At 33.8% G+C, this 10,527-nt stretch overlaps 2 protein-coding genes across 2 annotated transcripts; one reads left to right on the top strand and one right to left on the bottom strand.

Annotated features, from left to right (window-relative positions):
• Positions 1–406: 406 nt before the first annotated feature.
• On the bottom strand, positions 407–7,589 carry LOC148304187 (uncharacterized). Its single transcript, XM_088268694.1, has 7 exons — positions 7,247–7,589; positions 6,999–7,107; positions 5,021–6,530; positions 2,425–4,077; positions 2,108–2,343; positions 1,379–1,583; positions 407–975 (listed from the first exon to the last, which is right to left on the bottom strand). Exons 1-7 carry the CDS (start codon positions 7,386–7,388, stop codon positions 895–897), a joined length of 3,936 nt encoding a protein of 1,311 aa, XP_088124820.1. The 5' UTR covers positions 7,389–7,589; the 3' UTR covers positions 407–894.
• Positions 7,590–9,153: 1,564 nt separating this feature from the next.
• On the top strand, positions 9,154–10,268 carry LOC148304188 (congested-like trachea protein). Its single transcript, XM_088268633.1, has one exon. It carries the CDS (start codon positions 9,301–9,303, stop codon positions 10,192–10,194), a length of 894 nt encoding a protein of 297 aa, XP_088124759.1. The 5' UTR covers positions 9,154–9,300; the 3' UTR covers positions 10,195–10,268.
• The last annotated feature ends 259 nt before the right edge of the window (positions 10,269–10,527 follow it).

The following is a 10,527-nucleotide window of genomic DNA, read 5'->3' on the forward strand; positions in this document are numbered from 1 at the left end:
ACGACTCCTGACAACTGCAACGTCATCAAATTAATTGTGCCTTAGTCTTAGTCTTTTACTAAACTTTTCAATAATTCCTAGTGTATATATATATATATATATATATATATATATATATATATATATATATATATATATATATATATAGTCTTGTAAGTTTTTTAAAAAAAAATTTAAAGGTGCAATTTAAAATTCTCCATAAATATCTTTATAGATTATAAGCACAATAAATATTATTAAATGATATATTTAAATTTAAAAAATATATAAATAGAAAATACACGACATTAAAATCATAAGAATTGCATTTTGTATAAATTTTTTAATCTGTACATATAATCGAGGTATTGGAGATGGGAGAAGGATAATATGTATTTATCCACTACATGTAATTTAATTAAAAACATTTTTAGTATAAAGAATTAAATTTATTAATCAAAAGTAAACTAAAATTAATTTTTATCATTTTTACTAGACAAGCTTGTCGAATCTAATAACAGTGATAAAAAAATAATATTTATTGTATCAGACACTGGATTATTCACCTTATTTATTGATTTATCAATTCTATAAGTGTCCTAACTTTTCCTGGGACAAAGCCCCGGGATACTCGAAACTTCCATCTTCTTTTATATGAAAATGATAGTTTTTTCATCTCAAGTTGAGATACCTATATAGGGATAAACATGTTAACACATTCACTTCTGACTGCTGAGAACATGCCTCGGGTTCCCAAACAAACACACACACTTTATTACCTTTTTCTATCAATTTGAAGATCATATTCTCAATATGTCTCATATTCTCGTGTGTTCATGGTCATGTGTATGTTAAATTGCATACAATGAATAAGTTAATAATCTTTGTGAATTTGGTAATAAGCCAAGGTAAAATTTATTTGTTTTTATTCTTCAATATTGGTGAAAATATTTTTCCTTTGAACTCTGGAACATTGCGCCCTTCAGCAGGTATAGACTAAAAAAACAACCAAATATTATATGTAAATACTCAAAAATTCTGTGTTTTATCCACTTAGTTATTTATTTGAAAAAAAAATATTGATATCTCTTCTTCTTTTAATGGTTTTTCACCCTTCTTGAGTGTTCTAGCCAGGGTCGAGTTATTTATTGATATCTCAACATAGATGAAGAATAATATGGAAGACTAGGCATTTACAGGAACGTAAATGCCCAGAGTCCCATATTCTTCATCTACATTGAGATATCGATACAAATAAAAATGGACAATTTTATAAATTGCAGTGAGTGGTTTTTTGTCCACCAATGTATATATTGTTATAAACATTTTTTATAATATATTGTTATAAAGAAAAATGCGTTATATTTAATTAAATATACATAAATACTAGTAAACATACCTTAACTCTGAAGAAAAATGGTAGATAATCATGAATGAATCTACAAAAATCATAGTGTGTAACAATGATTTCCAATCTCGCCATTTCCTTCTTTAAAGTATTAACATATTCGTGGTAGTCCTTCTTACTCTTCACCACTACATCCACTATTTCAGCGAGATCTTTTATGAACTGCTCTGACCTTGCTAGACTTCTCAATCCATATCTAGAAAATATCACAAACTTCAAATACGTACTACCGGCTTTAGAAGCTAAATATTACCAATCTTCCTTTAAAATATATGCAGAGGAGTTGAACTTCAGCCATCAGATCAACATTAGAATACATTATAACATAAATCCTGAACTGGGACTTGGAATCACTTCGTATTTCATTGAGGTAAATCTTTTGAAACCCTTATCCGCACCCCAATGGTGCATAGGGCACTGCATTATATAAACGCAGTATTATCTTGATCGTTAACACACGAAGGAAAGGTGAACAGCCCTCCGCTTCGGGTACCAGTCCAGGGTAATATTGAATAAATATTGAGTGAAAAAATAACATATTTATTTGACCCCCCCTGGGAATCGAACCCGGAACCTCCAGAACGGTAGCGTGCTGACCATTACACTACGGAGGCGGACAAGAATCATTTCGTATTCCATTGAGGTAAAGCTACCTCATTTTAATGAAAGGAAAAAAAAAATATTTTGTTTTTATATAAATAACACAAAAATTATATTTACTTTGGTTTTAATTTCTTTTCCACAAAATTATATAATTTTTTTGTGACCCACTGCTCTTTCATGTATAGTTTCGGCTTCTTCGAGACCTTTTCCTCTGGAGAGTGTTTTCCGATATGACCTTTAGAAACAATTTTGTTCACAGCAAGCGGTCTTCGCTTATTATGAACTACTTTTTCAACACGCTGCGGGAGGAGATATGGGAAGGGGTTCTTATTCTGCTTTTCTATTATTTCCGCCTAGAAAATAATTAACATGGATAAAGCGGACACAAAATTATGAATTTATAACTTTAAATGTTAAGTAAAACAAGACATTACCACTCTCTTGTCGCGTTTTTCATTTGCTAGCATCACTAGTTTAGCGAGGTTTTGTAATTCTTCGTTATTCATTTTCCGTTTCTTAGGAGGATTAAGCGTCGGTACTTTAAAGACATTATTTTGATCAGTGACTTTTGTTGCTGTAGACATGTTATTCAAACTATAGCTTGATACAGAAGTCACGTGCTGCGGAGTTGCCGCACTAACATGAGACACCTCGGAATCGCTGCCAGAATTTAAACTCTCTTTATGTAGAATGGATTTATTGTCTACAGAGCTCATTTCAGAAGATGTTTCTGAATCTTCTGTAGCTTCTGTACTGACATCAACACCACTGTTATCTTCAGACATTGTACTTAGCGCAGAACTCTCATCAACATTATTACTTTCGTTTGTTAACTCGGGTAGTTTTTTACCTTTTTTGAATATTGACAAACTTTCTTCATCTATAGGAGCAGATGTCTCCTTTGAAGAGTTGCAAATGGAACCTGTCGAAGTATTTGGTACATTTGTGCCTTCAACTTGGACCTGAGAAATATTTTGTGTTTGATTTGACATTTTTCTCAGTGAATTTTTAGAAATGTTAATATCTTGAGGAACTGATGGAATGCTTTTACGATATAGCTTTTGGGCGGAATTTTGCTGTGTCATATTATGTTCGTCTTCGAATTTTGATGTAACTAATTCAATACGAATATCTCCTTCTGAATCCAAATCATTGTATTGGCTTTGTAAATCATCAACCATGAGCGAGGAGTTTTTCCGAGTTTCTAAACCAGTAGATTGTAGAACATTTTCATTACTATTATTTTTCTTTATTACATTTTGTGATTGTTCATTTTCGTGTTCAATATATGCATCTAAACTGGAAACTATTTTGGATGTTTCTTTAGACAGATCTGTGGTGTGATTGTGTTTCTGGCTAGATACATTACCAATAAGAACTGTTGAATTGTTTTGAATTCCTGTTTCCGGCACAATTACTTTAGTTGAATCATTTTGAACATTTTCCTTGGTTGGCTTTTCCTCAACATTATTAACTATACTGAGAGCATTAGAAATGTGTTGGCTCTCCGATTCCATGACAAGTATTATATCAGAATTACTATCAGCTGTGAGAGCATTTGAAGTCTTTAGAACATTTGGCTCCTTGGCAAGATATGATTGCTCGACATTTTCTATAGCAGTTTGAATATTTGTGGCCAACATGTTATTAACAGTTTGAATATCTATGGGTGGTGTTAAAATATCATCAACAGCTTGAATATCTGTGGGCACTGTCGAAATGTTATTAACAGTTTGAATATTTATGGGTGTTGTAGAAATGTTATCAACAGTTTGAATATTTGGGTCAGATGAATCACTTTCATATGTTGTGTTATCTATATTTTGAATATCAAAATGAGTGGAACGTCTCACGGGTGGATTTGTTCTTTTAGCCATAATTTCTTCAATAACTTGTCTATCGATATCACTCTGGCTTAGTGGTGGAGAGGAGACATCTGTGCTCTCTTGCAGCTTGAGCCACGTTCCAATAGATTGCCTTTTAGCCTTAGAAACACTCTGTTGTAAAATGGGCCCTTCCAGTTGGCAGACTTCATTTATTTGAAATAAATTAAGATTATCTTTTCCTTGCGAAGAATCCCGGAAAGTCTAAAAAACAAAATCATTAGAATGTTATTGAAAATTATTAATTACTTTTATTATAATGTGATATACGGATGTATGCCGGCATTATACTAATAAATTATTTTTACAAACATGGTACTTTTACAATTTAAATTGTGGCCTATACGACTTGTATAGATATAATCGATGAATTCTAATGATTTACTTTTCCATTTGTGTGAAATACCCGCGGGAGCGAATTTCTGCCGCTATCTTGACAGTTATTCCTGAAATTATTGCATGTACGAGGCAAGAAATCAACTAAACTAGCTTCTGCAGAGCGACAAACAGTGCACACATCGAAACATACTAAGGTAACATTTATTTTATCCTTTTCCGCACATTTTAAGATCAAAACCATTGGATTGCCGGTTATGAATTAACAGTTGAATGTTGGCATTATTTTTTTATTTTAAATGTTGGCATTATTTTGCAATGACCCTGTATATCTAATTTGTATACAATTAAGTATCTATACAAGTCGTATAAGCCATTAATTACAGTGACCTTTTATTGCATTTCAGTGAAAGAAAAAAATTGTAAACATTATCTTTGAAAAGTTATTATTTAATCTATTTAAATAACATCAAACTGTTTTTGTCTTCCCTGTGTTAAACTCTACGGGAGATATTGTAATTAGTACATTTTGAGCTTAGTAAGGCATTGACGTTAATCATGGAATACCAGTTCTGGGGGCAATTAGAACAGATATTCTTTATTTTTGGCCATGCTTTAAATTGGTTGAAATTTATGTGTTGATTGTTAAATCAAACACAGATTTTTGAGTCTACTAGGTTGTATTTTATTGTTAAAAATACAACCTACAATTTGATTTAACAATTAATACATAAATTAAAATGGAGTTCTACAAATTAAACGCCTAATCAATAAATAAATAAATTAGTTGTAATTTAATAACTATACAAACCTTAGCATTCCTCACTGCTTCGGGTAAATTAATTTGAGGAGAGGAATGTGTTTTGGATGGTTCGTGCAATTCCGAATGATTGATGTTCGTATTATTTCTATCACTTGTCAATATATTTCCCTCTTTTGGAGAATGCGGAGATGTTTGAATAATCAAATCTTCCGGTACCATAGGAGAATTTGTGTCCATTTCTTTCTCTTCCATTATATCATAATGTAATAGGTCTAGCTTCGAACCAATCAAACGAGATTTATTGGATATCTTGGGAGTTCTTTCGCCTTCTAGCATAGTAGAGGATGCTAGTTGTTTCCATTTATCAAAGTTTATTGATTCGGATACATTGTTAGAGGGTGAGAATTCTTGGTTAACAGATTTATGACCTTCGCTTTCAGATATTCTTTTTCTGGAAATCACTTCATTTTCCCCAGAAGCTCGCATTTTCAGAACAGCCGATGATCTTCTAACTACATCCGGATTCTTTACAGGCGAGACATCCGGATATTCTGCCACTTGAACATTGGATTCCAAACTTGACAAAGCTTCGCCAAAAACTGAAGTATTGAACTTGTTACTGGTTTTAAACAGAGTTTTAGAGGGTTTGAGGATTTGCTTATGCGGATGAAATACAGTTTGCTTTTCATTGAACGTTCCAGAATCATCAGTAGGTTTTGTTACATTCGGACTCTTAACGGGTGAAACATCTGAATTTTCTGCCATTTGAGGAACATCAGACTCTAAATTTGATAAAGCTTCTCCAAATATTGAAGTTCTCAATGGTGCACTTTTTTTAAATAACTGTTTAGAACGCTTGACGGTTTGTTTATTCAGATGTGGTACTGTTTGGTTTTCGTTTGCTATTTCAGAATCATTGGTAGTTTTTACTACGTCTTGATTTTTCGCAGGTGAAACGTCTGCATCTTCTGCCATCTGAGGGACATCAGAGTCTAAATTTGATAAAGCTTCTCCAAAAATTGAGGTTCTAATTTTTGTACTTTTTTTAAACAAGTTTTTGGAAGGCTTGAGGTTTTGTCTATTGGAACGTGATATGGTTTGATTTTCATGCACTGTTCCAGAAATATCGATAGCTTTACAAGACGAGTCCACAGCATCGGAAAAGATTACTTCATGAACTGCCTTTTTATTTTTGAATAACTTTTTCCTTTTATTCATCATTACATTCATTTCGGTTTGAAGATGTAAAGAATCAAAATTAGAATCCATTTCTGAGTTGCTTTGTTCCAGAAACTGGTCATTGGAATGTGAAGAAACCTGTTGCATTTTAGCAGCTTTAGTCTCCATCTTTTTATCATCGTAAGGATCTCTGGCTATAGCTGAGGGTAAAAGGGCTGGAGGAGTTTTTAATAAACTATTTTTGTTAATCTCTACCGTTTTCTTACTATTTTTAAATAATCCTCTTTTTTTAGTAAACCTCGGGGACATTGAGGGAAGGGAATCTGTAGAAAACTCATCACTTTCTTCATCTTCCACTAAGCTGATTTTTAATGTATGCCTGTAATAAAGAATTCCAAATATTTTGCAAAAATATAATGATTCAGAATTTTAACAATAATTTTGTTGCTTTTCAATCCAAAACTGATGTTAGCTATGGCTAAATAGCTAACAGCTTAATAAAACATACTAAGCCTATTTATAAATCATCCACCTCTAACTACCATACATTAACCAATCTAATTTAACAAAGAAACTGGATTCAGTCAAACAAAGTAATACCCAGTTTGACATTGGGAAAACTATTAATTAAATACAGAACTCTTTTTGTGTAATTTATAATGGAAGATACAGAATATACCCCATAAAACAAATACATATTGTGAATATTATGAAATAGGAAATTAGAATTTCACTGATTTGATAAAAAAAAATAATGTTTCCTATAACAATTACAAGTCAAAACATAATTAATGAAAAGTTTCAGCGATGAAGCTATATCTTAATATTGTAAAATGTATATATTAACCTCTCTTCAATTGATATTTCTGAATTGTCCAGATTAGATCGATTCTGTGAAATAAAGTTACCAGGTACTCCATGTAGCTCTGTATCTAGTCTTTTCCACCATTGTGATTCTAAAAAAAAATTATGTTTTAAATTTTAGAAACATTCATTCGGCGTTCATTATCAAATCAGCAACCGCATAATTATATTATATTGCGAATGGCATATAAAGAGTTCATCATTCGGCACTCTTAACTGCTACAATTTTACCTCTATTATTCCAATCAGCGCATGTATCATCATCGAGAATAGATCCAGACCCTACACTTCCAACTTCTGATCTTCGAAGTAAGCTAACTCTCCTATGCACATTAACTTTCCCAGCATCGGAAAATTCACCTGATCTCCTCATTATACTTTTACTCCGAGTTCCGAGTACTTTTAAAACTTAAACAACATTAGATCAAATAATGTAAAAATTACAATGAAAACGAAGCTTAACGATCTTAAATCACAGGAAAAAAAAACAATTTAAAACAAGCAACTAAATATTATAAAGTGTAGCAACGAAACGAACGAAACTGTCAACAACTAATAACGATTTATTCGAATTAAAAAAAAAATCTCTATACTCAATTTGACCATAGATTTGTCAAGGTCTTCTTTTTCTTTTATGGCTTTTGACATCAATAGTGTCTAGCCAGTCTCCAGTTATTTTGTAGTTTTTACTTTTTACATTTATTTTTAAACTATTAGTACCTACTCCAATTAGTGAAGTTTTATTAGTAATGACAGTTTGACTAGTAACTTATTTTACATACATGTAATAAACCTTTACAAATTTAAACATATTGATTTTCAAAATAAAAAATGGGAAAAGATGAGCCGACAAATTAAAAAGCCTTCCTCTTGATCCCATGGGCTGGAGAATGGCCAAAATGTTGGGCAGGACGCCTTCCTGAGCGACGGTCGTCACGCTGGAGGGCAGTTTTTTGAGCTCTTCGTCATCGTGGATGGCCAACTTCCAACTTCCAGACTAGCACAGTTCAAACGGGACTTCAATTTTATCCTGTTTTGCCGCCCTTTCGTGATCCGACATGTTGCTTTTGTCTTTGAGGTTTTCCGCTTTTGCTTTCATACGAATGGGAGTTGGCTTTGTTGAGGTATTTACGTTTGTAGTTCGATTTCATAAAATTTAACCTTTTAAGCATATGTTCTAGGATCGTTATTGTCTTTGCACATTTTTATTGCAGTCATTTGGCCCCGAGAAGCTAGGGGTTTCGGATGAATACATTATGGTCGTAAGTCTCACACAAAGCAATTTTTAACGCCCGCTTTGCCACATGTGTTCATTTGGCACAGATTCTTTGAAATACACTTAACCGTTTAAGACCCGCATGGTATATTGAACGACGCAATGATATTATTGATACACTTTCATCAGTTAACATCTTTGTAAAATTATAATTTTTAACTATTTCAAGTTAATATCAATTACAATATTTATAGATGAGCAAAAAATTGAAGACTTGAGATGTAAATGTCCGGCGAAAATCGAATAAATACTGGAGTGCGGTTCTCTCAGCAGCCGCGTCGGGCGCTCGAGGAACCACACTTATATAGATATTAGATATTAGCAGTAAATGGAATTTTAATACTGGAAATATTTTAAAGAAAGGTCACCCGAGCTGGGTGCCTGTTTGGACACCCAAATAACATGTTTTTTTAGGTCTTCCTCTTCAAGCCAACACTTTTGGCAGTATCCCGGACATCTGAACAATATTAGTTAGTTTTTGATTCTGAACAAGTGGGAACCGCAACAGCAGTTATTATGATCGTTGGCAGTTTTTCTGCAGATTGATATCGTATTTTGTCTATGTTAATCAAAGTCAAAAGCAAAACCAGTCGAAACTATAAAAATTAGTCTACATTGGTCTTGTCAAAATCGAATTCACGGCGATTTTTGTCGGAACTCAAATATCGCGCATTTGTTGACAGTCAAATTCAGTTTTCTAATAAAGAGCGACGGTGGCGCCTCGCCTTCCTGAAAATTTTCAGATAAGTTTGTCGAAGTGTAATCCGTCTTTCGTCCATGCGTACTACATATTTTACAATGCTTATTTTTCTACATTTAATTATTTTAGTTTGTGGTTAAGGACTTTGAACTTTTTAAAATCATTAACCGTTTAACCTTCATGATAATATGTAAGTGAATGTCTAAGGTCTGAGATAATCGAAGTGAAAACTGGTTCCGTAACTATCAGTGACAGCTGGTGCTTGTTTTTAATTTTACTTACTTTTGAGTTGTTCCAATATATTTCAATATGTCTGAATCAATTGGTCCTGGAAAATATTTCGTTTGCGGAGGGTTTGGTGGAATATGCACCGTTCTCGCCGGTCATCCGATGGACACAATCAAAGTAAGGCTCCAAACTATGCCTCTCCCCAAACCAGGGGAAAGTGCTCTATATAAGGGTACGTGGGATTGTTTTACCAAAACCATTAAAAGAGAAGGATTTAAAGGCTTATACAAAGGAATGTCCGCACCTTTAACGGGAGTAGCTCCAATTTTCGCAATTAGCTTTTTTGGTTTTGGTGTGGGTAAAAAATTGATAAAGGGTGATTCTACCGAACCATTAGATAAACCTCAGCTATTCCTCGCTGGCGCTTTTTCTGGAATATTCACTACCACCGTCATGGCTCCGGGAGAGAGAATAAAGTGTTTACTTCAGGTACAACAAGGTGGAAATCAACCCCAGAAATACAACGGAATGGTAGATTGCGCAAAACAGTTATTTAGAGAAGGCGGCATCCGAAGTATTTACAAGGGCTCGGTGGCTACTCTCCTAAGGGACGTCCCTGCCAGTGGAATGTATTTCATGACATACGAAGTAGTAAAGGAGTTACTTACGCCTGCGGATGCTGTGAAAGGGCAGTTGGGACTGACAGCCACCGTGTTTGCCGGGGGGTCCGCCGGAATAGCCAACTGGCTGGTGGGCATGCCGGCTGACGTTCTCAAAAGCCGCTTGCAGACTGCGCCGGAAGGCACTTACCCTAATGGAATGCGGGATGTTTTCCGACAACTGATGAAGCAAGAAGGACCTCTCGCTCTTTACAAAGGAATCACACCCGTCATGTTGAGAGCTTTCCCGGCTAATGCGGCATGCTTTCTAGGCTTGGAACTTGCTGTGAAATTCCTCAGTTGGATAGGAATTTAAGTTTAGATATGTAATAGGACTTACTTACTTCATCCTTAATAATGTGTTCAATTGTTGTAGGCGCTAAACAAAAATATTTTTAAAATTCTACTGTTGCGGTTATGATTGGAACTCATTTGTCTATATTGCAGTTATGATTAGAAATAATTTATTCCACTTGTAACAACAAAGCTTAACTTCAACCTATTGGTTTCAATATGAGACTTCATTTAGACAAGAAACTTGTGCTTGTTTTTTTTTATGACAGCAATGTAATTCAGCATGTGTGTACCACATATTTTTTTCACCAATAAGCTGGAAAGTACGCTACAATTTTTGTTGTCTCTAGTCAGC

The sequence above is a fragment of the Brachycentrus maculatus genome, unplaced genomic scaffold (genome assembly GCF_059751285.1).
Source record: "Brachycentrus maculatus isolate JH-2025_06_01 unplaced genomic scaffold, ASM5975128v1 h1tg000326l, whole genome shotgun sequence".
In the NCBI taxonomy this organism is placed as follows: Eukaryota; Metazoa; Arthropoda; class Insecta; order Trichoptera; family Brachycentridae; genus Brachycentrus; species Brachycentrus maculatus.

What these genes read in the sequence shown, in the direction of transcription:
- LOC148304187 (XM_088268694.1), bottom strand. Translation starts at nt 7,388, where the DNA reads ATGAGGAGATCAGGTGAATTTTCCGATGCTGGGAAAGTTAATGTGCAT. An exon ending in CGCTGATTGGAATAATAGAG is followed by an intron (nt 7,108 to 7,246) that starts GTAAAATTGTAG and finishes ATTTTTTTTTAG; the next exon opens with AATCACAATGGTGGAAAAGA. An exon ending in AAGCAGTGAGGAATGCTAAG is followed by an intron (nt 4,078 to 5,020) that starts GTTTGTATAGTT and finishes TTTGTTTTTTAG; the next exon opens with ACTTTCCGGGATTCTTCGCA.
- LOC148304188 (XM_088268633.1), top strand. Translation starts at nt 9,301, where the DNA reads ATGTCTGAATCAATTGGTCCTGGAAAATATTTCGTTTGCGGAGGGTTT.